Raw genomic sequence first — 26358 nt, forward strand, 5'->3', positions numbered from 1 at the left:
CTACTAAACTGGAAGACTCGTTAAGCACTTGGCTTGATGTCTATTGTATGTCTTTAATTGATTGATTGATTGATTGATTGATTGATTGATTGATTGATTGATTGAATACTTTATTAACAATTTGCAAAAGAAAGTACAGTTCTATACAAAAGGATGCTATTATAAGGATTAAACCCAAGAAAGCACTATATTATTATGGCTTGTTTCCATTGGGGTCCTGTGTTCAATTCATTGAAGACTGCGAGTCACTATTAATTGAATAGGCCTACATATAGGTCAGGACCGCAATGGAAAGTCCTCAGGACTAATTTGTGTTAGCCCAAATGTATGACTGTATACCCGAACTGTTTGCAATTCTGTCTAATAAAGTATTCAATCAATCAAATTGGTTGCTCCGACGGAACCTCTCCCTCCGCTGTATAGCTCCGAGATGAGGTTCCTCGTTTCCCGGTGCCGTTTGAGCAGGACATTGTCGCACATTATCCACTTTACATGTTTCTTACCCCTTTCTGCACATCGTATCCAAAAAGTAAAGGTTTTCTGAAACGCTCACAGATGTTTTAAGTTCTAGCTGGCAATAAAATCTATCCAACGAGTTGAAAAAAGTATTTAACTCGCTCCTGTACTCAGCCGGTTACATGTTTTTAAGACATTGCGCAAGAGTTGCGCCCGTAGAGATAACATTACTGATTCCCCTACTGGTCAAATGTTGAATTGCATCTTCTAATGCAAAATATTATGGAACCGGCTGAGGACAGAGGCGAATTAAATACTTTTTTCAACTCGTTGGATAGATTTTATTGCCAGCTAGAACTTAAAACATCTGTGAGCGTCTCAGAAAACCTTTACTTTTTGGATACGATGTGCAGAAAGGGGTAAGAAACATGTAAAGTGGAAAATGTGCGACAATGTCCTGCTCAAACGGCACCGGGAAATATAGGACCTCATCTCGGAGCTACATAGCGGAGGGAGAGGTTCTAAATGGGGCAATCAAATTGGTACGAGCGGAACAACATTCGGAGCCGATCCTGATGCCACACGGTTATATATCGGGAGAAGGACTCATTCGACTTCCTGTAATGGAAGATTTGTTGTGGATGGAATACGCAATGGCCATATTCAAATAACGCGAGTTTGACGCATTTGTTTGCCGTTGCGGGGGGGGGGGTTGGTTATTTATTTTATTTTATTTGCATTAATAGAAAGCACTGCAGTCGAAATGTCGAATCAATCCGGTTCTGACGGCGAGCAGCAGAGCCCCAGCAGGCCCAGGAGACGGAGTCGGAGCCGCAGTGGAAGCCACGGACGGGAGAGGTTGTTGTCTCCGGATTATTTCGGTCCAAAGCTCCCGAAGCCCCGCAACAGAGAGAGAGAAAGGGAAGAAGGACAGCATCGCCTCCGAGAGGCCAGGACCATCAAGAGGTTCCGCATAGGAAGCCCCCGTCGGAGTCGCTCACGATCCAGAGAGAGACACGGCGGTGGCAGCACCAACAACAACAACAACAACAACAACCACTGGTCCAACAATGAGCCAAGCTATGGATCCAGAAATGATTACTATGATCAGGAGAGAGACGATGCTCAACGCCAGAGACAAGAGGCCTTCATCGCCCGGTAAACGTAACTTGACTGTTTAAAATCCTTCGCTTTGGGAGAGTCGTAATGTCAAATACATCTATGATAGTCTTGATCCAAGGCTAGGAGAGTAGAAATGTAACAACATACATTGTGCTCTCTCTTAACTAAATAGTGGGCTGGGCTGTACAGTTTCCTTTGGTTGTTTTGAAAAGTTCCTAACCCACCACCCCACCTGATCCACCCCTTATTGCATCTCTGTGTTGACTTTTGCAAAATGTGTCAGCTGTCATTACCTCTCTCAGGAGGATTCTTAACATTATCAGGGTTGTCATAAGAGGTGTTTAATTTGTATCTTTTACAGGCGTCTTCAAGAGAGGGAGAGGATCGGTGAATTGGGTTGCCCTGAGGTTTGGGGATACTCGCCAAGAGTAAAGGAACCAGAGTAAGTTGAACTATTCTATACACATGTTAAAAGTATACTTGTATGGAATGAAAAACATTTACATCCATATTTTTCATGAAGTCTTGATTTTCATCTATTTATTCTGCCAATCCCCAAGCTCTGATGAATTCACGCCAGTAGAAGAGGACGCAAAAAATAGCAGCTCAGATTCAAGCTCAGAAGGTTTGTTCGATTGTATGCAAATGTACTGTATTTGTATTGTAAATGACAGTTATTGTTAGATTCTGTGTGAATTTGAAACAACTTCTCTTCACATTTGCAGAAGACAAGAAAAAGAAGAAAAAAAAGAAGAAATCAAAGAAGAAGAAACACAAGAAGCACTCAGAGGAGAGCGAGTCAGATTCAGAGGGTTAGAAAAAGTTTTCACCAGTTTCCAACTTGTGAGACTGTTGAAAAGTCCTTTTATTTGTTGTTTTTTGTTGTGATGTTGGTACAAAACAAACATACAAACAATTGTTGGTCTCTAATGCAAATTCCCATATTGCCACTTTGCAGAGGAAGAAGTCAAGAAGAAGAAAAAGAAGAAGAAGAGCAAGAAGTAAGCTTACGCACAACTAAATATGAACATCCGTCACATGGCCACCAGGAGCCAGGTGCCTAACCGAGTTTCTCCTCATCTTCACACTCACACGGTTCAGGAGCTTGACGCTTAACCTAACCAAACATCTCAATTTCACAGTAATCTCTCAAGACAGATTCTGCTAACAGCAGTGGTGCTGACAGTAGAATCTGTCAGCACCACTGCCTTAAACATGTAGTGTTGTTGTTAGTAGGAATAAACACAGAAGCACCCGGGAGGAAGTGGACTAAGAAAGGGGAGGAGCTAAACCGAGTTCCTGTCTCTACACAAAAAAGGTGGTAGTGCCCCCAGAGGCAAAAACTTTTTTTTTTACTGAATGAATGGGTTCCCAGATTGATGTCACAGTGACATGGTTCAGGAACTTGCCTAACCAAACTTCTCATCATCTTCACACTCGCATGGTTCAGTAGCATGATGAATAACCAAGCTTCTCATTATCTACACAGATCCAAGAAGTCCAAGAAAAAGAAGGCAAAAAAGAACCGTAAGGCCTCCAGTGACTCGAGCAGTGAGCATTCCGGGGAGGAGGATGAAGAGGAGGATGCTAATGGGGTGATGTGGGTGGAGAGGACCTGCATGGATGAGCACCTGGTGGGCCCAGAGGCCCCACTTACCCAAATGTCTCAAGATGACAAACCTCTGGAGTGAGTACATTTGTTAAGACATTTCTGATCAGTAATGCCGAATTAATGAACTGAACTTGTTGTTGCAACAGTTCACTATTACATATACTGTAGCTGTTCATAAACCTATTCTTTCATTAGCGGGCGGCTGTGGCTGAGGAGGTAGAGCAGGTCGTCCAATGATCCGTGGGTCGGCGGTTAGAATCCCGGCTCCTCCTTTCCACATGTCGAAGTGTCCTTGGGCAAGACACTGAACCCTACATTGCCTCCAATGATTTGGTCGGCGCTAGCTTGCCACCATTGGTGTGTGAATGTGGGAAAAGTGGGGACGCTGGCGTCGACTATTCGCCGCTCCACCTCCCAATGTCCCCCCCCCCTGTATGAATGAATGAACCATTGTAAAAGCGCTTTGAGTAAGTTTGAGTACTTAGAAAAGCGCCATAAAAATGTAATTCATTATTATTATTAGCGTGGCTTCATTTAAAACGTATGCTGCTGCTGCATCAGTACCCCCTCACATGCATACACATTGTATATTCAAAGCATTTGCTATACCAGCGTTCTTTTTTTTTTACATGCATAAGATTATCAACTAGCTGCTAGCCAATGAAACATTAGTTTCACCTTTGTGCCTCAGCCCTTGAACAACAGCAGTAGAATGCTGTGCTGAAACTTATAGGGTCAATGCTTCTCAGTACATTAACGTAACCGGGTCACTTGATTCAATATAATCAAAACATTTACTTATTTCAGTTTTAAATGAATGATGAAACCTACATATTCAACATGCACCTTTTTTTTACCCGTCTACAGCTTTGGTCACGCTCTGCTACCAGGTGAAGGTGCGGCTATGGCAGAATATGTTAAAGCAGGCAAACGTATCCCAAGAAGAGGAGAGATTGGGCTGACCAGCGATGAGATCGCAAACTTTGAGAAGTCTGGCTTCGTCATGAGTGGTAGCAGGTACATGGATGTTTTAATGGGGGAAGAATAAAATACAAATCGGCAGGGACAGGGTTAACACGAGGCTAATTAGTTATAACAAATGCAACACATATATTAATAAACATTTACCAACCTTTTATAATAGTGGTATTCTAATTGATGACACCATTAACAAAATAACATTGATTAGACAGATGAGGAACCAAAGCAGCGTGATCAAATAAACAAACTATTGAAATAACCAAACTCATGACGCAAATATATAATAAATTGTATATTGCCTCATTTGCATTAATTACAAAAATGTGACTAATTAGCTTAGTTACTTCTTATAGTAAGCTGAGTGTCTTTGTACTTAGCAACATTTTGCCCTGAACAATGGTTTTTAGATTTTCTGTTTTTGTGATTTAACCTTCATGTATAGTAACTGTGGCACTGCAGTGATTGGTAGATGTGGTACAAACCAAATCAATATAAAGCGCTAACAAATTGGTGTGATTGTGTGCAACTCCTCAGACACCGTCGTATGGAGGCTGTGCGTCTGAGAAAGGAAAACCAGATCTACAGTGCAGATGAAAAGCGAGCCCTTGCGTCCTTCAACCAGGAAGAAAGAAGGAAGAGGGAGAGCAAGATCCTTTCCAGTTTCAGAGAAATGGTGTACAGGAAAACCAAAGGCAAGGAAGAGAAATGAAGCTCCTCTCCCCTGTCACTGCGCTCATCTTATTCACTTATATTATTGCACTTATAGCACTTATATTGTTTTATTTTAGGCATTATGTTCAATGTCTAATCTGTATTTTGGAAAGTGAATGAGTTTGTGTAATGTACTTTATAGATATACATTGCAAATTCAAAGCTCATTTGTATAATTGCAAGTAGTGTACAGTATGTACTGTAGGCTCTTTTGCCTTTTGTATATTTTTCAATTTATTACATGCAATTTGGTTTGAACTCGAGTCAGCCATTCAATTGAGCAAATATTTCCTGTATGAAGTTTTCATGTGAGAAGCTGAACAGAAAGGTTAATAAATGTGTTAATCAAATGGCTTATTTACTTGAAATTGTTACCTTTTCTGCCAAGTGCATTATATTAGAAAGCCTAACTATTCTTAGTTTTAATAACTGGAATTTATATGGCGCTTTTCTAAGTACACAAAGACGCTTTACATGTGTGTGGGGGATCCAGGGCAGAGGAGAAAAAAGTCATTAGGAAAAAACACATCAAATAAGATAAGAATTTAAAAGCAATAAAACACTAAAAATAACGAGTTGAAATTCAAGTAGACTCGGAAAGGCCATTCTGAACAGGTGGGTTTTCAGGACGGTTTTGAAGGGAGGGATTGATGGAGCGTCTCTTATGTTTGGGGAGTGCATTCCAGAGGGAGGGGGGCAGCCACAGAGAAAGCCCTGTCGCCCCAGGTTTGGAGCCTGGTCTTGGGGACCTCCAGGAGGCCGGCGTCACTGGACCTGAGGGGATGGAACATGCGGCTTGAGGTAGGGGGAGCCAGGTTTTGCAGTGCCTTATAGGTGGTGGGCAGCATTTTAAAGTAGATTCTTTATTTGACGGGCAGCCAGTGGAGGACTGGCAGGATATGGTCTCTGGAGTGAGTGTGGGTGAGCAGGCAGGTAGCAGAGTTTTGAACACGGCATGTTGCATGTATTTCTTCCCAGATCCACTTGAGAATTAAGGTAGGTTACAGCATGTACATAGGTTACAGCTAAATCTAGCCAAACTCACTCAATACCTGCCTCTGTTGACCAGATGTAGAAAGGCACATTACTTTACTCAGATATATACAATGTGTAATTTTTTGTGTGTTATCAAAGGCATTTCATACCTTCTTTTGATCAATTACATACCCCCATGAAGATATTGTTTGTCACATTCCAAAGCCAATAATTGGGCTTTGAGACTCTTTGAGACTCTCTTTGAGAAATGATTGGCTTAAGGAATTAATTGGAATGCGACAAAACAAAAATCTCCATGAATTCAAGGCTTCGTGGGGTGTGTAATTGTTAGAAAATACCCAAATGTTTTGGGTGAACTGCTCCTTAAGTTCTATCACTAAAATGGTACAATAGTATACAAAGGATGGATCATGCCAACAACTTGAATCAATCATAAAACAAACATATGTAGTTAAACATAATTTATTTCTGTAATATGCAACAAAGAACTTTAATCTGAGGAGTCGTGTAATTGTGGATGTACTGTAGTCTGAAGAGTCTTGTAGATGTAGCTCTTAGTGGATATTCTCAAGTCCCTGTTGAAAGAAGAGAAAAGGTGATCACAACATGACACTTTAGCCGCTCAGAATTGTAGGTACATTTTAATGGTCGTTTACCTTAGAGCAAAGGTTCTCAAACTTTCTTACTAGTGTACCCCTGTGACAATATTTATTTATTTACTGCCTTCACCAGCACAAAACATTCTTCCTGGTTCTGAAATGTTTTTGGAGTTTCTCAGCCCGCCCTACAGCAACTACAAAATACAGGTATAACACGTAGTCGCTCCATCTTGATTAATTTCACACTTTCAACTGCAAGATTAAAATGTATTCCTATTCATAATTCACGTCTTTGTAATCGCACCACATGGCGTTGATATCCTACATGGTTTATGGCGAAAAGACAGGGCTTCCATGTTAGTAATTCAGGGTGTACAAAACGGAACCAAGTGGACCCTTGGGTAGATTTGGCTTCATTTGTACACTCCCGGACAAAACACTGGTAAATTAATCACATTTTTTATTCAGTTTGTTTGATGTGCTTGCATTCCTTGCAAACACAACAAGCCGCCTGAGATGGTATTTGAGTCAACAAGCTGCTTAGTATTTGCTCCCAACATCACATCTTTCCTTGCAGGAGCTCTATACTCCGTTTTACCGGCCAGGAGAGTTGACACCCGGGTAGGAGAAAAACACCCACTTGGATAGCTTTATTGAAACAATCTATAGATTTAAGTCAGGAGATTGAGCATTGCTCAATCTTTTACACCTACAACTGCTAGATTAAAGCTATTTTCAGAATATGTGTACGTGACTAAACAGCATGTACCAATAGGGGAACGCAAATTAACACACTGGTCCCTGGCACCAACCAAAATCACATGAAGTGATGCAAAAAATATCTTCGCCTCCTGTGTGAACACTCCTTTAGACTAGTGATGGTACACACCTTTTGATTTACCTTAGAGTGATGGTATACAGTGTATACCATCACTCTAAGGTAAATCAAAAGGTGTGTACCATAAGTTTAATGAACAGGTGTATACTATACACCTGTTCATTAAACTTATGGTATACACCTTTTCATTAAACTCGAGTCAAGAGTGATGGGTTACTGTATACCTTTTAATTTACCTTGGTGATGGTGTACTGTTTATTTACCTTAGACTGGTGGTATACACCAGTTCCTGACACCCGCTTGTCTCTCTCCATCAAGTACCACTGCCAGGGAAGTCGTGCGATCCTCTTTTCCTAAGAACAAAAAGCAGAAAATATGTAATAATGTATTATATAGTCTATGACTCCTTCGTAAACGGTGTCGCTTGCTAAAAAGAACAGAATACAAGTTAACAAGTGCATCTGTTCTTTTCGGCAAGCGACACCCATCCTTCTCACCAGTGGTGGAAAGTAACTAAGTACATTTACTCAACTGAGGCAAATATTACTCTTACTCCACTACAATTATTTGACAACCATAGTTTAGTTACTAGTCATTTCACAAGTTTTCAAATGTATAAAAATCTATTTTCAAAAGGTTTTTATACATTTGAATATTTGTGAGATGGGACATTCTGCATGATGAGTACTTTCTACTTTTGGTACTTTAAGTACATTTTGCTAGCAATACTTTTGTACGTTTTACTCAAGTCAATTTTGAATTCCAGACTATTACTTGTAACAGATTGATTGATTGAATACTTTATTAGCAGTTTGCAAAAAAACTAAAATAAAGCACAGGAAAGTACAGTTCAATACAAGGTCTGCTAAGAGGACTTTAAACCCAAGAAAGCATTATATAGCTTGTTTCCAGAGTGTTTCAACATTGCAGTATTGATACTTTTACTTAAGTAAAACACATGTGAGTACTTCTTCTTCTTCCACCCATCCTTCTCACCTTCCCTCCGTTGGTGAACTTGTGGATCTGTGCGGTGGCGACGCCAGGGATGATCAGACACACCGTCATGACGCCGAACACGGGCAATATTTCATACCACATCTTTTTATCAGCGTCTATGAAGACGACACATGCAAACGCAACGTGTTATCTGTGGACGAGCTGCCTCTTGGAGGCTTTGTTTTGATCGCCAAACAGAGCGCAAAGCTGACAGAATAAATGTCAAACGTCCAGAGTCTGAGCGGAGGTTGTTGACGGTCAAAAAGGTTCCTGTGACGACTTCCGGGTTACGCCGTCACGCTGTGCTTTGTTTTGAACACAGCGCCACCTCCCGGCGCCATCTGTATTTTATTTATTTCTATAAATTAGGTTTGAGTTCAATAGATGTTAAGTGGTGGAAAAAGTACTCTAATGTTTTACTTAAGTAAAAGTATCAATACTGCGATGTAGAAATACTCTGATACAAGCAAAAGTAAAAGTACAGAGTATTGGCATCAATTGATTAAAATGATTAAAATTGATTAAAATGTACTTAAAGGTAGGGTAAGTGATTTGCAATTATTCAAATAATTGCAAAATGGGTCTATGTTCTGATAGTGCTCGTTACTATAGAGTGTCCTGTCCATATAAGGAGTCTCCATATCTCTCCAGCTCTTTATAAAACAGAAAATGCATTTTCGTTTCAGTTTCAGTTTCATTTTCAATTTTATCCAATCAGGATAGAGAAATCAATCAGGATAGAGATTAAACAAGTGAAATTGGAAGTGATGACACTAAGAAATGAGCAGGCAAAATTGGAACTGGAACACTATAAAAATGAAGCTTAAAAATGGGTACTTTCTCCTGATTGGCTGAGATTTTGACACCTACCAGAAAATGTATTTTCTGTTTATTAAAGAGCTGGAGAGACGGGGAGACTCCTGTTACTGAACAAACACTCTATAGCAATGATTACTATCAGAATATAGTGCTTTAACCTTTTAACAAAATACTTTTTGTTTTAACCCAAAAATATCACTTACCCTACCTTTAAAGTACCAAAAGTAAAAGTACTCATTATGTAGAATGTCCCATTGATTTCACAGGTTTTCAAATGTATTCAAATGTTTTGAAAATAGCACATCTACAAGCTCACAATGCGTCGCATCGCTATTGAAAGATAGTTTAAATAAAAACGTAAGAACTAGTGCGTATGTTACTACGGAAACCGTGACACCAGACATAGGAAGTAGATTGGCAGCGTTGCCATGTCCGCTTATTATAGGCGACTTTGGACTTGTTTTTCTGTAAAGTTGCTTGTAACTATTAGTAGTTGCGGGTTGCGTTTTTTTGGGCTTGTTTCTAAAATGTAGTTGCTTATTTGGGATTGTTTAAAAAAAAACATTATTTAAACCATTGGTTTTCAAATATTTCCATGTCAAGGACCCCCAAATTAATATATAATTAAGAATGTTAATGAAAATGAAAAAAAAAAACTGAAAGGGATTCTTTTTTTTAAAACAACAGATCTACAAGCTCACAACACGTCACTTTGTGACGCGTTGTGAGCTTGTAGATTGGCTATTTTCAAATATCCAATGTAAGGTTTAAGGTGTTATAGCTCAGTCTCTACAGTCGCTTCTTTTGGGCTTATTTTCATAGACCTAGGGTTGCTTGTTTCTTTCCCAAAACCTGGCAACACTAATAGATTTGGTGTGAACGCTTCTGCTAGCTGACTTGGCTAACTTGCTAAAAAGTAAACAGAAGTCACTCTGGAAATGGAAACACATTTTTAATCGGGCAACAAAATAGCTTGGCCACAATGAAGGAAGACAAGGAAAACGCTCGCCCTAAAGAGAGAAAAATGGAAATAAAGTGTGAAGATGGAGAAAAGATGGAAAAGCCAAAGGAAAGGAAAGAGGCCATGACAAAGGTAGCATTAGTTAGAACTCGCTAGCTGGCTAACGTTAGCTAATAATTCATGTAGTTCAATGGACGTCATAGCATTACACAGGATTATAAATATGACTGTCTGCTTTCATAGCACAAGCAGGCAAGTTAGTTAGTATTTTGTCACTCCCTGTTATTGTATGATTTGGTATCTGAGCTAAAGCAGTGGTTCTCAAACTTTTTCATGTCAAGGACCCCCAAATTGACACTTATTAGCCCGCGGACCCCCATTTGAAAAGATATGACAGATATGACCCCATAAGAGAAGATTTTTTACGGCCATATAGCAGTGATTCTCAACCATTTTAATTTCAAGGACCCCCAGTTTGACATGCATTAGGGCTACGGACCCCCATTTAATGGCATTTCTATCTCTGGGACCCTAATTTATATTGTAAAATCAATGTTAATTTAACTCAGAGAGTATTTGGTTCCATTTGTACACTCTGAGTCTGAGTTACAGGCACACAAGACCCTTATGATAAGGGTCCATTTGGTTCCTAAATATCTATCATTTAGCTGGGGACCCCCTGGAACCCCCTCAAGGACCACTGGTGGTCCCCGTACCACTGGTTGAGAACCCCTGATGTAGTTCAATGGACGTCATAGCATTACACAAGATTATATAAATATGACTATGTCTGCTTTCATAGCACAAGCAGGCAAGTTAATTAGTATTTTGTCACTCACTGTTATTGCATGATTTGGTATCTGAGCTAAAGGATCATCAAATCAACATGGTTTCCCTTCTAAGTTGTCATGTTTTCCCTATTCACCTGTTTCCTAGGCCATTGGTTCTCAAAGTCCGGGGACCCCCAGGGGTACTTAAGGGGGTTCCAGGGGGTCCCCAGCTAAATGATGGATAGGAACCAAATGGAACCATATGGGTCTGTAACTCTGAGAGTGTACAAATGGAACCAAATGGACCCTAATGCTCCATTTGGTTCCATTTGTACACTCTCAGAGTTAAATTAACATTGATTTTACATAATAAATTGGGGTCCCAGAGATAGAAATGTCATTAAATGGGGGTCTGTACTAGCTCAATGCATGTCAAACTGGGGGGTCCTTGAAATTAAAATGGTCGAGAATCACTGCTAGAGCCGTAAAAATCTTCTCTTATGGGGGTCCCTGAGGCATATCTTTTCAAATGGGGGTCCATGGGCTAAAAAGTGTCAATTTGGGGGTCCTTGACATGAACAAGTTTGAGAACCACTGTCCTAGGCTGTGTGTTTTCCACTTCCTGTCGATTTGATCCAATGAAATCCAATGAAACTGATCAGATGACCAATGATAGCCAATGAAATCGACAGGAAGTGGAAAACACACAGCCTAGGAAACAGGTGAATAAGTTAATAACTTTATCCCTATCTGTTGACAGATCGTGATAAGACGTTTGCCACCCAGTCTAACCAAGGAGGAACTGGAGGAACAGCTACAGCCGCTTCCAGAAACGGACTATCTGGAATTCTTTTCTAATGACACCAGGTGAAAAATCTGAGTTCTTTATGTTACCAAATCTTTGGTGGTCTCCTGCCAAATTGTACTTATCCCAGACTTACTTTTCCATTCTTTTTCTATAGCCTTTTCCCCCACCTCTTTTCACGGGCATACATCAGTTTCAAAAATCAAGATGACATCGTCTTGTTCCGAGATCGATTTGATGGATATGTTTTCATTGATAGCAGAGGTATGTACAACATCTTTGAATCAGAATCAAAATTCATTTTTATTTCCAGGTATGTTTGCACATAGGAGGGTTTTATTTCTCAGTAAGTTAGTACATTATACTGAAGCAACAGGGTAGAAACATATTCAATTATTTGCAACTACTTAGTCAAAATTAAAGTTTCAACATATGCATAGCAATGTTTCTCAATATTGATTGATTGATTGAATACTCTATTAACAGTTTGCAAAAAGTACAGAGGGATTGTACTACTGTTATACATTAATGCTAAAAGGATAACAAAAAAAGCCCTGAGCCTGAGGGCTTATCTCCAGTGTGGTCCTATGTATTCAATTCATCAAGATATATAAAGATAATACCAAACAAGAAATCATTAATGCATCAATGCAGTCAGTCACATTATGATGTCTGCCGTGTACAGGACAGGAATATACTGCCATTGTGGAGTTTGCACCTTTTCAAAAGATTGCCAAAAAAAGAAGCAAAAAAAGGGATGCCAAATGTGGAACGATAGATGAAGGTAAGATATTATTAACATGCATATTATTCAGTAATTTAATAATGCATTAGTACTTATCACTATAGTCAGTGGCTTGTTCATCAACTCACAGGGCTGTATCAAAAACACCTATACGAATTGCTCTGTAGAAGCCTTAACATGAATAATAATCTATTTGTTATTTGTATTTGTTAAATCTTCTTTCTTTCTTTCTGCTATTAGACTCAGACTACAAGAAGTTCTTGGATTATTATAATGCAGATGATGAAAAATTTACATCTACCCCTGAGACTCTATTGGAAGAAATTGAGGCAAAGTCCAAGGAACTTGGAGGTTTGAAACCTGCATGATCTTGTATTTAGTATTGCTCAGTATGAGACAGCTCCGTTAGTAGTTCAAAGCTATTATTTGTTGCACTGTTCAAATACTAGTAAATTCCTTTCTACCCACATTTAGCTAAAAGAACGACTCCTCTCCTGGACTTCTTGAAGAACAAGCAGGTAAGTGTATGCTGTAGCAAGATAGTGTTTTGTTTATAGACATTTGTCAGAGCACAATGGTTGTTGACGTGATATGTTGACATGATCTTACTATGTTCAGAGAATGAGGGAGGAAAAGAAAGAGGAGAGAAGAAGACGAGAGCTGGAGCGCAAGCGTCAACGAGACGAAGAGCGTCGTAAGTGGAGGGAGGAAGACAGGAGGAAGCGCAAAGAGGTAGAGAAGATGAAGAAAGGCGAGAAGCCCTTGGAAAAAGAGAAGGAACAAGCAAAAGAGGAACCAAAAATCAAGGTGTGTACTGCAAAAGAGAGTCTGAGATTTGGGGCAAAACGTAATGTCTTGAGGTAATTATTATTCAAATATGTTTGTCTTTGTTTGCTGTTGACTAGCTGCTGAGAAAACCAGACAGGGTGGATGATGTTGACTCAGAGAAACCGAAAGAGAAATCCAAGAAACCAGAAAAGCCCCTTAAAGAAGCCTTGGGGAGTGCTGACCTGAAGAAGCGTCAGAATAGTGAAAACAAGGACGATCGTGTGCGAAAGTGAGTTGGCATAAGTTTGTTATTTGACTGATTCTTTTAGAAAGTGATATGAATGGAACATATTCATTTCATATCTTATTCACAGGGCAGATGATGAGGGGCGTAAGGACTTCCGCGATCGGGAAGCCGGCCATCGAGACAGGGAGCGCGAACGTGACCGGGACAGGGAGAGGCGTCAGAAGGAGAAGGAGCGCATCCGACGCCAGGACGAGGATCGCCGCCGGCGGAGAGAACGCCACGATGGAGAGAACACCTACAGGAAGCGCGAGGAGGAGGTGAAGAAGGAGCGCGTGTGGGAGAAGAGAAAGGCAGAGAACGCAGGAGACGTCACTCGTGCCGAGAGGCCAGAGAAGCCTGCCAAAGACAACCGAAAGGAAGACAGTGCTAGTGCTAAAAGAGATCGGTTAAGAAACAAGGTAATGCCTTTTCACACCTTATTATCACATGGTATTTTCTTCTAATTATTATTTTTTGAATCTAAGTTTTCGTTTTTTGTGACCAAATTTTTATTGTTAATTCTACATTTTACAAGAGCAACCCATTTTTCTCAGCAATTTGATTTACAGTGCACGGACAATAGGACATACATATTTGTTGCATGTGTGCAGAACACATGCACGTATACATCCACAATCACCCACCTACTACACGTCCTGTCACTTATTTCCATTTTTTTGTACACAGGGCTACCCTCCCTTCACTACCTCCCCCCACCCCTTCCTACAATCCCACCCTCCTATTGGTTCCATTCATGACTACAACTGAAAAGACATTCCACAAAATACAATGACTACATATATACAGGCTTGTGATGATAACATAAAAAATTTAAGCAAATTATAAGTGCGCTTTGACCTTTTCTATAGCATGGATGAGTGCATCGATAGATTGCCTTTTGGCCCCATTTGCTCTTGCAATTGACACTTCCAACCCTAAAACATTTTTTTAACAGAAAGGGAATCTAATCTAAGAATCTTGTTTTCCTTGTGCATCAGGATCGGCCTGCCATTCAGCTGTACCAGCCAGGCGCTAGAAGCCGCAATCGACCCACAGGTGGTGGTGGTGGTGGTGAGGGAGTGGGAGGTGACTCCCCTGGCGCAGATAGGAAGCCTGATATTGAGCCTAAGAAAGCACATGACAAGGGAGATGATTGATACGATTTCAGCAAAATGGCATGCTGATTCAGGTGAGGGGAGCTTGCAAGCCCCTCAGCAGTATCTGGGCACCACAGAGCCATGTGATGTGGAACTCAAGTGGGGCTGCATTTTAGAGCTCCCAGTCTCAGTCAGAGGCAGTGATACGATGGTGGTACCTCTTAGTGCCTCAATGTGACCCTCTTTAGTTTCATTTGAAGATTAAGGGTATCCTTGTACATGTTTTAAGAGTTTGGCTTTAGGGCACACTATTAGTTCAAGCCAAAACTTTCTTGGACCACATAAACTCAAAGTGACCTTACTACAGTAAAGTTTCTGCTGGAAAGTGTTGCAAATATTTAATTGGGCATTTGGCTTATTAGGTTCAGGTACAACACTCTTTAGAATTAAAAAGGTAACTTTCCAGGAGACTTCTACACTTAGCTGTCCTGTGAATCTAAATAGGCATTGTAAAGCAAATCACCTTAGTTTCTCGCTGTATGCATTTACATGTGATGTAGAGATTTTCATTGTTGTTTACCCATCCCCCCCCCCCTTTTCTGTTTTTCTTTGGTTTACAATTGGAAATTTGATTGGTTCCTAATTAGCTTTGTTTGCTACACAAATATATCTACACATTTACAGTTAAATTGTAATTTTACAAGCACTGCAGATGGTATTTGTTTTATTTAGTTTATTTACTTGGTTTCCAAGATTCATAAGCAAGGGAGTCGGTTACATCCATACAGTCATTGAGGAGAAATAGCCATTTTTGACTACATTGAAATGTAAGCCATGCTCTGATTCCAGCCTGCATGCAACCTTTAACTGACGTTATCAACCTGTGGCCTTCCCCTTTCTAATTTAAGATGCCTCCTCTTAAGACATGAATCTATGATGCACTGAACTGAATAAAGCATGAAAACATATCGCTACCAATGATTCTAACATAGTGAGAAATAAAGTCTTTATTAAGGTGTTCATGTTTTTGTTTTCTTTTTATCTTGTATCTCGGTATAGATAATCTGTCCGTAAAGTGATTTGGTACTGAACATTTAAAAATATTTTTTTAAATCAGTTTTTTTGACAAAGCTGTATTTATATTGTTTACCATGTTCTAATCTCGCAAGACAGATGTTCTCAGATTGACTGTTATAATTCTTAGCTTAACAGTATAAATTAAAACAAATGTATTAATTTAAATACATTTTAAAGTGGCAAAAGACAAGCACGTCCTGTCCTGCTGGGCTGGGTGCAGGATAAAAAATTCAACATGAAAAAACAAGAACAAGTAAGGTCTGAGGAAGAGCCTCCTGGCTTGAAATGTTACCAATACAAAATAACCCACTATGGGAGCAGCATTCTGATGTGCAGATTTTATTGTTTTTTTCACCCCAATTCTACCTCGACGAAGCCTGGTGATGTGAGGTGACCTTGACCCCAGCATGTTTTGTGTTTTCTTGCACCAAAAGACAAGCCCCAGATATACATGTTAAGCGTTTATGTTCTCAGAGTCAGCTGTGCTATAATGGTATACATACACCATTGTGTGATGACCACACAATATTTCAGTCATGGAGAAAGATCTGTGCCAAAATATCAGTGGAGTATTGCTGATTCCACATTTCAAATAGACAGCTGTAATAAAGTAGAAAAGTTTGCGCTCTGAAATCAATGCTTACCAGAGCCAGGTGTGAGAGGCCAGCATTGAAAGAAAAAAAAAAGGCTTGTACACTGACATAAAGGATGAGGCTCTTGGGATTCTAAAATATAAATGTATTCACATTTATATTTGCAAAAAGGTGCAGAACTGAAAAAAGAGTGGACGTTTCTGTCCTAACCAATTTTTTACAGTCTATGGTCCTAAAGACCATCATCAGTACTCATCCTTCATCTGCCAGTGTGTGAGTCTTCTGTTTTTGTGTACTTTAATACACAGCTGTAAGAATACACAACTTCTGTCAGTGAGGCTGAGTCTAGAAGTCAATTAAAAACATTTGTATATGTTTTAATATGACATAATATTTAATATTATTATTATTTTATTAAAGCACATTTTCCACACCAATTGCCCTGTACAGTATGGTGTGTCAGAGTCAATCATTTAGAAAAGTAAACAAAACATTAGCCAGTTCCCACCATTTATTCTGTTCTTCGCAAACTGAACCACGTGGTGTCGCTGTTTGCAGACTACCGAGTTATTTGGGTCACGCTGATTGGACAAGAAGACATACATCACTACCGCTTCCCTTCCTTCTCTCTCTTCGATCACCGCCATAGTGGTGAAAGCACTGTGGACAAAATGGTAAATAGAAATCTTCAAACATCCGTGTCGGTAGTGCTTTTAAAAATGCACCGACACTTTAGTTGCATATCAATATGTCCTCCATTGGCTTGAAAACGTATATTGTTGGAAAAATATACGATATCGATAGGATAACTTAGCAGTAGTAGTAGCCGGTACCCACTCTAGCGTTGTGCATGTCAACCTTCGTCTTAGATACCTGGTCAACCTCATTTACAAATAACCTATTTGCCCAATTGACTTGGAGAAACGACTATCAAACCATGTTACTTGTATACACCAGAGTGCAGAAATGTGATGCTTAATAACCATCTCTTGTTTACAGTCGTCCCACAAGACTTTCCGGATCAAGCGCTTCCTCGCCAAGAAGCAGAAGCAAAACAGGCCCATTCCGCAGTGGATCAGAATGAAAACTGGCAATAAGATCAGGTTGGTCTATTCAGAGATTTTGGTTGGTTCTGCACATTTAGTGGCACTGTTAAGGAAGCCCTTCAAACAGTTTTCTTCACATTGTAGGCCACGGCTATGCAGCTATGCCTTTACTTAAGAAAACAACCTAGCCTCAAAACATAGCATCAACTGATCTCTAAAATCCTTCGGACATGTTATTTGGGACTTTAGGCACTGATAATCTTCATAATTGCACTCACCTGATGCATCAAGGGGGGTACTTTTGTTAAGCCTGGGATGGGAGGTGAACACAATTAACTTTAATGGTAGGATCGAGAAATACTAGGGGTGAGGACTGTAGTTTGTACCTTAACCCACATGTGGCAATTCACCTGGAAGTGCTTGCCTACTTCCCATGACTGTTATAATGATTTTGTAAAGCAGGTCTGCAATTGCAGTACTTCAGTTCCGTGGAGTATTGTCATTAATCCTGCTGAGAGCGTCATTCAGCAACAGAATACCTGACTCCTGATCACACCAGTGATGAGGATGCTCTGTTGCTGTGACATCCTAGCTAGATCTAGCTCATTTAGCACACTGCAATCCATCTGATCAGTTAATGGTGTCATGTTTCAGTGCTTAGTTAAAATGTTGAAGAAATCTTAATATCTTGTCTTCTACCCCCCCCCTCCCATCAAGTGCATTGTACATTGACAGTTATAGTTTAAAAAAATAACGTATTTGTCAGTGGTTTTGGTATGGTCCGGGTTAAAGATGTATTAGTAAATGCCTTGGCCTGCATTGTTTAATCTGTGGGTTTTGCTTCCTGATGAACAGTTTCATTTGTATCAGTGCTGGTATTATTGGTGACCAACACTGGTCACAAAGTTGTTCCAATTGACTACATTTTAAAATAATATATACACGTGGCAATAAAAAGTATTTTGCACACCTACAAAGGCCATTATGACTTTAATTACATTTGAAGACGGTGTGTTTTTTTTTTGCAGGTGTATTTCTTTAAAATGCTGAATTATTTTAACTTATGAAATTATGTAAAGCAAGGCTCCCAATCTTTTTTAGACTATTCCACCCCCCCCACCCCCACCATATTGCAGGCCCTGTAATTCAAGTTTGGTGTCAGTCACAGTACTGAGACTGAGTTTTAAATGTGTGCTCTCTTTGGTATTTATTAATGGATTACAGTAAGCATTAATGTTCCCAACTTCCCATGTATCTGCAATTTCCTGTGACAATATGTAATTAAACGTAGATTAAAGGTAGGGTAAGTGATTTGAAATTCAAATAATTGCAAAATGGATGTATGTTGTGATAGTCCTCGTTACTATAGAGTGTCCTGTCCATATAAGGAGTCTCCCATGTCTCCAGCTCTTCATTAAATAGAAAATGCATTTTCAGTGCTCTCTCCTGATGGGCTGAAAATGTACTATATTCTGTTTACTAAAGAGCTGGAGAGACCCCTGTGACCGAACAAACACTCTGTAGCAATGATTACTATCAAAATATAGTACTTTTAAATCATCATAAGCATATTGGCATTCACTTGAACAAAAGATTGAGTGATATTTGTATGTATATTTTTGTATGTACATGAAGTGGTTCACAAAGTCTACTCCTCTCTAGATTTCACTGACACAATTTTCCACATTGCTTTTAAGGTACAACTCAAAGAGGAGACACTGGAGGAGGACAAAGCTTGGTCTGTAAGCACGTGGCTCTTCGGAACTCCAGCATCCCCTTCATGGAACATCTGCCAGTACCACCACCTGCCTGGTCCGGATCTGGAGAAGAAGCCTGTCTTTTTTTGTACAGATACTCTGGTTATATTTGTTTGACAATTTATTGACAATAAATCCTTTGTGATGAAACCAGAAATTTGACTGAGTTTGAGTGTAATGACTGTTGCTGTGGCACAAGGGTGGGTGGGCAGCAAATGTGTAAGTAAACAAGGGGTTGTACTAATGCTGACAAGCACTGCAGAAAGGGGGTTCAAGGTGGTCTTTATTGTTGCATCTTGATTCTTCTGTACAGGTACATGAGAGTAAAACTTATTTTGGCAGTGTTCTGTATGGGATTTTCCCTTGGTTCATAAGATATGGTTACATATTGTACTTAAATATCTGATATGCATCATATGGTTCAGGTTGTTTATATATTAAGCGGGGAGATAAAGCTGAACTCTGGCCCATGCGTTTTCCATGAAAGTCTGAGACATTTGCATGAGATATTGGGTTGTATGTTAAACTGGAAACTACTGCTGCCACGTCAGCTTTACTGGGGTATGCAAATAGGGCTGTGTACATTCTGGTAGCAAATATTTATTCGACTATGCACACATAAGCATCTCTAACAATCTCAACTTCTGTTACCAAAAAAAGAGAACTGGGAAAACATTTTTTTGAACGACCCAAATCGCCAGCTACCATTTCTTGTCAGGTCAAAATGGTTTTCTTCCTCTCTCCCATCATCCTCCTCCTCACATGCCAGCTGAACACCCCCCGCACTGTTGTTGACATTCTGTGCTCCAACACTACTGTGCTCGTCATCAGTGCCAAGAAGTTCCTTCATTTCCAGCGGGGCGTTTCCCTTCAGATATTGACAGGCTCTTCTCCCATTATAGTCCATGGCATCGACATCAGCGCCGAAAGCACCGACCAGATGCTTTATGACCATATACTGACAGTGCATGGTTGCGACGTGAAGTGGGGTCAGCCCCCCGCTGCCTTTCAGATTCACGTTCACAGGAATGCCCACACCCTCGGCGTACCTTAAAAGTTTGAGAAGAACCTCGTCTTGTCCCTTTTTGGCCAGCCAGTGCAGAACAGTGTACCCGCTAACAAAATCCTTCCTGGTCAATAGATTTGGATCCTCGGTGATAAACTCCATTATGGTGTCATAGTTTCCATCTACAGCAGACAACATCCATGCGTGCTCCATCGGATATAGAGCCCAGTCTGTCCCTGGGGCGTCTGGCTCATCCCTTAAAGACGCATGGTAAGTTTCTGTAGAGAGCACGCTATTCAAGCCAGTGTGCGATGAATTGTTCAAAAGTAATTCTTTCAAGTACTTTTTGCGCATAGCCGGGGTGATCGATGCCCTTTCTGGCGTTCCTGTGGACAGTCCATGAAGTCCGCTGCCAACGTCGTCAGACGTTTCTTGCCTCTGCAGCATCGACCTACGTGCCCAGGCACCGGACACGGGCAGCACTTGCATTCCATATCTGGACAATCGCTCCACCAGAGCTCGTCCAGATCTAATTCCGTGGGTGTCATTTTCATGAGTCCTTGCAGAGCCAGTTCGACTTTTGGACACCGTTCCTCCGCAGAGCTCGGGCGCATCATCTAGCGTCTGCTCGTTGCTCTCATACATGTTGCTTCAGGTTTCAGGGATTTGTTGCACAACTTGCACCCTTCCCGTGTTTAAACTGTAACTACTTAAGACGCTTATCAGTGGAATAAATTACAAACACGGAAATACTTCCCTCCACTCGATTGGACCCATTCCCTGCGTTATCCTGTAAGTAGTTCGTAGCATGTGTACATTTGTCAGAAGAAAAAAAGCGATCACAATGCCGTTGTCCAGAGATCTGCTTCCTCTTTTTCATTAAATATATTCGTGGTTAAGATACAACCAATTTAAAACCTCTGTACCGACTATAGCCATTTGGAAAAATACACCTTGCGGTAAAAATTACACCAGTTAGCGCTCACCTGCGAGATATCAAGACAAGACCGCATACCGACGCTCCATCAAAGCAAACGTTTGATGCTGTCATCATTCAACTAGTTCCTAATTTTAGAAAGCAGTGTCGAGTATGAGAGCAGCAGTGTATAGACATTATCCAAGAAACGCAGTTTAAAAGCACAGCCTTGTTATCTCTCTCTCCTGTATATTCCCGACTAGCTGCTGTTTGAGGAACCGATACAAAGTTCATTCTACTCTGGCAAAGCCAATGGCAAGAAACCTTAACATGTGACAACCCACTGCCGGACCTCATAGGAGGAAGCAGTCACAAAATACCTTCACAGCCACATTGTGCAAAACATACAGTAGACAATTAGACATGAAGAAAAACTTTTATTTATACAACTCAAAATGTAGAGTCAGTAAAACATTGTCACACAATGACAGTCAATTGTCAACATGGATTGTCTGGAAAAAACAAACAACTCTTACTCAATACAACAGCTCAAAATATATTAAAAGGGAGTCACTGAGTCAGTAAAATATTTAATCGCTTTCTGGAGGAAAGTCAATGGTCAACTCATTGATCGTCTGAAGGAAGGCATCCAGTTCTGCATCCAGATCTGTGGAGAGAGGGTGAACATGTAAATAACAAGAGTTAAGTCAAATGCTTGTTTAATCAAACCTGAAAGATGGACCGTTTAATTATAAATTAATACCTGGATTCTCTGGCATCTTTAATGGCGACATCGGTCCCTCAAACGACAGTTCAAAGTCGTCCTCAGGGACACCTGGAATGTTTGGGTAACAGGCCAGTCCAGACAGAGAAAGGCAACCAAGAGGAACCACATCCTCAGGTATGTAATACTTCTCAAACTCTGTAAACAAGAAAAACACCAAAATCTTGTTTAGGCCTTTAAAACTAAAGTGTATTTATAACTTATAGAACCTGCAGTGCACACAAGCACATTCAAGCACCTTCAAAGGGCTAGTACCACCTACTGCTGCCATTCTTGGATTATTCCTTTTTTATTTTGTTGTTGTATAAATGACATATTTTTTTGTTATTGCTGCTACAATGTCTGAGGAACCAGAACAAAAATAAATGTACTCATGTCCCTGTACACAAAAATCTTCAATTGTTCTCAGGTAGTGGTTGACCATTATTTAGTTTGTGAAGTGATAAATGTTCTTAAGTTAAAGGGATACTTCACTCTCCCGACGGGGACACATTTAAAAAAAATATTAAAAATAAATGAAAAAAGTTATGGAAAATTCATGGCCCCCTCACGCATTAGTAGGACACTCTAATGCGTGAGGGGGCCATGAATTTTCCATAACTTTTTTCATTTATTTTTAATATTTTTTTTAAATGTGTCCCCGGCCCGAGAGTGAAGTATCCCTTTAAGTACCATTTTCAGTATTTCCCTACCCTATTTAAAAAGGAAGAGAAACTGAAAGTGCAGCAATTACCTAGTGGGTCATAAGGAAAGCACTTCTCGATATCCGGGTATTCTTCCACTTTGGTCTGAGGAACACATTTGACCTCAGTTTCCTATGGAGAAGAGACAGTCATTATGTGATCAGTCCATCTTAGCACTTAACCCATTAAGACCTGAAGCCGATAGCACAAATGCCTTCCAAAATCAGTAGTTCTTCTTACACGTTCTAGATTTTTCTAAAATGTTAAAGAATAGCAGCTGTACAAGCTCGCAGAGCGGCACGAAGTGACGCACTGTGAGCTTGTATATCTGTACAAGCCAACGCTTCTGTACAAGCGTTGGCTATTCAAAAAATATTTTGGAATAGCCAACGGTATAATCTAAAATGACAGATGCTTTCCTAGTTTAAATGGGTTAATAGAGTTAACAGGGTTAACAGAATAAAATAAAACAACATTCACCCATTTTTCTGGAACCATTCATGCTTACCTGTGTCTTTTGAGATTTCTCCTTTCTGTTTATAGCAGGAGTTGCATTGATCTTGTTGAAGGCACCCAAAGCCTTGCGATTAGACTGCAGAGGCGTGTGGAACTTTTTGGCATTTAAAGGAGTCTTCAACATGAGATCTAAAAAAATAAAATAGTATTACATCATCCGTTTTTCATTGATTGAATACTTTATTCATCAGAAATGTAAAGAATACGTGGTACAGTAAGACATTAAGGCTAAAAGGAACACAACACAAAAAAGTCCTGGGGACTCATTTCCATTGCAGTCCTATGTGCAATTCCATGCACCAGGTGTGGGCAACCTTTTTGACATTGAGTGCCATGTTTTTATTTTCTTGATAGTCAGTGTGCCATATTAACATGAAATATAGCCAACAGATTTACATTTTCCATATACATAATTATTTCTGGAAATTATATCAGGACATTGTAATGATCATTAGACTCAGTGCAATAACCTCACCTATCTCCCAGACTCCCTCCCCAGTCAGAGTTTGAATGAATGTAGAATTATGTGCAGGATGTAATTTGCGTATAGATGTGAGGGAACTTAATTTAATTGACTACATGTTAAACATATTATATTTTAAAAGAACAATCCACACACACACACACACACGTGCCAGTGACCCCCTCCTCTGTGCCAATGTTGGCACCCTTGCCTAATAGGTTGCCTACCCCTGGCATACACTATGGTAATAGGATACTGTTGAATTGAACAGTGCTCACGGATAGTATAAGAATACCTAAACAGTACATGGATACCCAAATATTCCATGCATGCAACGCAAATATCCACTGTTATTCATACCTGGAGCAGACTGTAGCCGCTGTCGTGCCTTCAATGCAGGTACAAGACCTGCATTTTCTCTATCCACAAAAGAAATGGTTGCCATATTTCCTGTATGGAGACAGAAAGTTAAGTTGTAAATATGTCTGCACTCTGCAAAGCAGTATAGACTGCGGTGGAAAAAGTACTTAATGTTTTACTTGCATCAATACTGCAATATATAGAAATACTATTACAAGTAAAAGTCTGGAATTCAAAATGCATTTGAGTAAAAGGTACAAAAGTATTGGCATCAATATGTACTTAAAGTACCAAAAGTAAAAGTACTCATTATGCAGAATGTCCCCTTTCACAAGTTTTCAAATAATAAAAATCGACAAACTAGTAACTCAAGTTTTCTAATAATTGTAGTAGAGTATAAGTATAATATTTTCCTCTGAGATGTAGTGGAGTAGAAGTGAAAGTATTGGAAATATTCAAGTAAAGTACAAATGCCTGTTTATAACATTATCGTACTGACTAGTAGGCCTATCAACAGAGTTAACCGACGAAATCAGCAGAAGACGTTAATGTTTAGCCAAGGCTAACGTTAATGCTAGCTGCTGCTACTTAACGTTAACTTCTTAAACTGTGACTATTGTTCCTTTTCACCAGTTGCGCCTCAGGTTAAATTAAAGTTGTTGGCCTCAAGAGACTTGCATTGAGTAGATATAGCCTAACATAGCATTACATACATACCTTGACTGTTATTAAAGTTAACAACAGAGCAGAGTCACAGTATCGTTGTGGTTCGGTTCAGTGGTTTGTTTTGGTATGAAACGCTGTCTGTGTGCGTCGCCCTTTTGAATCCGTGTCCCATCATCCCATTGGTCGAGCGGTCGCGCCACGGTCTCTTTTTTTTTTCTCCCTATCTTTATTGAACGATAGATATAAACAATATCAGCTGCGAGAGTTAATTTACAACCAATCCGATTATGATAAAACACCGTTGCTTTATAGAAGTTGTTAATGCATAATAATAATAATATTAACCACACAAGTGCTTTCCCCCCACATAAATAGTTATTCCAAAAACATCTGTGAAGTTTTAAGAATCTTAGGTTAACCTTTATTTATTATTAAATAATTAGATAATTAGATAATTAGATAATTAAACAATTAAACAATTAAACAATTAAACAATTAAACAATTAAACAATTAAACAATTAAACAAATAAAATAAATACATAAACAAATGAATGAATAAATACATACATACATACATACATACATACATACATACATACATACATACATACATACATACATACATACATACATACATACATACATACATACATACATACATACATACATACATACATACATACATACATACATACATACATACATTTAGCAAGGGTTATCATGATAACTCTTGAGATAATGGAGCACACTTCACAGGGTATATTTTGTGTGAGAAAGAAGCCATGGCATTTCTAGTCCTCCACACAAGACCTCCAGCTATGGTTGTGCACTGGGTGATGAGCAGTGCACTACCCAGAATGCTGGCATTATTATGGTATAAAATACAAATAGAAAATCAATCATGTAATTCCAGTTTCATGTAACCGACTAATATCAAAATCTGATCTGATGCAATTCATAATTCCCAAATGCCTGGTGTTTAAACGTCTGAACTGCCATCAGTGGTAGAAAGTAACTAAGTACATTTACTCAAGTACTGTACTTATAGGGATAGTTCACCCAAAAAATAACTTTTTTTCTATCGATTAGTCCCATAGAGACTTGAATTCATGGATATTTTTTAGTTCTTGTCACATTCCTAAGCCAATAATGTGATGACCAGTAGGCAGTGGTTCTGGTAGGAGACACAAAGGAGACTCTTTGTGTCTCCTATACCGGAACCGCTGCTGGTCATCAAATTATTGGCTTAGGAATGCGACAAAAACAAAACAATATCCATGAATTCAAGTCTCCATGGGGTGACTAATTAATAGAAAAAAAGTACAATTCTGAGGTACTCTTACTTTACTGGAGTATTTCCAATTTTCAAAACTTTCATTTCTACTCCACTACATCTCAGAGACAGATATACTTTTACTCCACTACAATTATTTGAAAATTTAGTTAGGCCTACTTTGTAGATTTTGATTATTATTACAAAACACACATTAACCATTTCAGCCCTATACATTTTGGCCATTTGAAAATAGCAGATCTACAAGCTCTGAAGCTCAAGCTTGTAGATCGGATATTTTCTAAATATTTGTTCATACATTTTGAACTTGTTAAATGGGACATTCTGCACAATGAGTACGTTAAGTGTATTTTGAATACAGGACTTCTACTTCAGAGTTTAAAATTGCAGTATTGATACTTTTACTTAAGTAAAGAAATGTCGTACTTTTCCCACCATGCATAATCCCCAAATGGTGTTTAAACGTCTGAACTGCTATCACTATTGGGGGTCATCATCATGAGTCAGTCATGACATGTAGCCTAGTTTAGTTGATTTGGGTGTAATTTATCCAACTGTGAATACTGTAGTCGTGTGTAGTCGACCGGTCAGGGGGGTTGACCCAAATGGTCCAGAAACGTGTAATCTTTGATTG

At 39.5% G+C, this 26358-nt stretch overlaps 6 protein-coding genes across 6 annotated transcripts; 3 read left to right on the plus strand and 3 right to left on the minus strand.

Annotated features, from left to right (window-relative positions):
• The first annotated feature begins 1064 nt into the window (after nt 1-1064).
• nkap (NFKB activating protein) lies at nt 1065-5232 on the plus strand. Its single transcript, XM_080416334.1, has 8 exons — nt 1065-1614; nt 1940-2020; nt 2139-2203; nt 2304-2390; nt 2537-2579; nt 3068-3265; nt 4058-4207; nt 4706-5232. The coding sequence occupies exons 1-8, from the start codon at nt 1220-1222 to the stop codon at nt 4878-4880; spliced, it is 1194 nt and encodes a 397-aa protein (XP_080272460.1). The 5' UTR covers nt 1065-1219; the 3' UTR covers nt 4881-5232.
• Nucleotides 5233-6324: 1092 nt separating this feature from the next.
• ndufa1 (NADH:ubiquinone oxidoreductase subunit A1) lies at nt 6325-8600 on the minus strand. The gene is made up of 3 exons (XM_080416348.1): nt 8312-8600; nt 7579-7668; nt 6325-6453 (listed from the first exon to the last, which is right to left on the minus strand). The coding sequence occupies exons 1-3, from the start codon at nt 8411-8413 to the stop codon at nt 6433-6435; spliced, it is 213 nt and encodes a 70-aa protein (XP_080272474.1). The 5' UTR covers nt 8414-8600; the 3' UTR covers nt 6325-6432.
• A 1410-nt stretch (nt 8601-10010) lies between these two features.
• On the plus strand, nt 10011-15580 carry upf3b (UPF3B regulator of nonsense mediated mRNA decay). The gene is made up of 10 exons (XM_080416328.1): nt 10011-10223; nt 11622-11728; nt 11824-11930; nt 12352-12450; nt 12652-12762; nt 12886-12929; nt 13030-13218; nt 13317-13468; nt 13554-13884; nt 14464-15580. The coding sequence occupies exons 1-10, from the start codon at nt 10113-10115 to the stop codon at nt 14620-14622; spliced, it is 1410 nt and encodes a 469-aa protein (XP_080272454.1). The 5' UTR covers nt 10011-10112; the 3' UTR covers nt 14623-15580.
• A 1260-nt stretch (nt 15581-16840) lies between these two features.
• On the plus strand, nt 16841-19192 carry rpl39 (ribosomal protein L39). Its single transcript, XM_080416349.1, has 3 exons — nt 16841-16906; nt 17232-17335; nt 18976-19192. Exons 1-3 carry the CDS (start codon nt 16904-16906, stop codon nt 19022-19024), a joined length of 156 nt encoding a protein of 51 aa, XP_080272475.1. The 5' UTR covers nt 16841-16903; the 3' UTR covers nt 19025-19192.
• A 122-nt stretch (nt 19193-19314) lies between these two features.
• sowahd (sosondowah ankyrin repeat domain family d) lies at nt 19315-21252 on the minus strand. The gene has a single exon (XM_080416343.1). The coding sequence runs from the start codon at nt 20684-20686 to the stop codon at nt 19673-19675; it is 1014 nt and encodes a 337-aa protein (XP_080272469.1). The 5' UTR covers nt 20687-21252; the 3' UTR covers nt 19315-19672.
• Nucleotides 21253-21379: 127 nt separating this feature from the next.
• Nucleotides 21380-24576, minus strand: pttg1 (PTTG1 regulator of sister chromatid separation, securin). The gene is made up of 6 exons (XM_080416346.1): nt 24481-24576; nt 23764-23853; nt 22933-23069; nt 22475-22556; nt 21721-21879; nt 21380-21624 (listed from the first exon to the last, which is right to left on the minus strand). The coding sequence occupies exons 2-6, from the start codon at nt 23846-23848 to the stop codon at nt 21548-21550; spliced, it is 540 nt and encodes a 179-aa protein (XP_080272472.1). The 5' UTR covers nt 23849-23853; nt 24481-24576; the 3' UTR covers nt 21380-21547.
• Between the last annotated feature and the right edge of the window lie 1782 nt (nt 24577-26358).

This window comes from Gymnoscopelus braueri (assembly GCF_963280865.1).
Source record: "Gymnoscopelus braueri genome assembly, chromosome: 20".
NCBI classification, from domain to species: Eukaryota; Metazoa; Chordata; class Actinopteri; order Myctophiformes; family Myctophidae; genus Gymnoscopelus; species Gymnoscopelus braueri.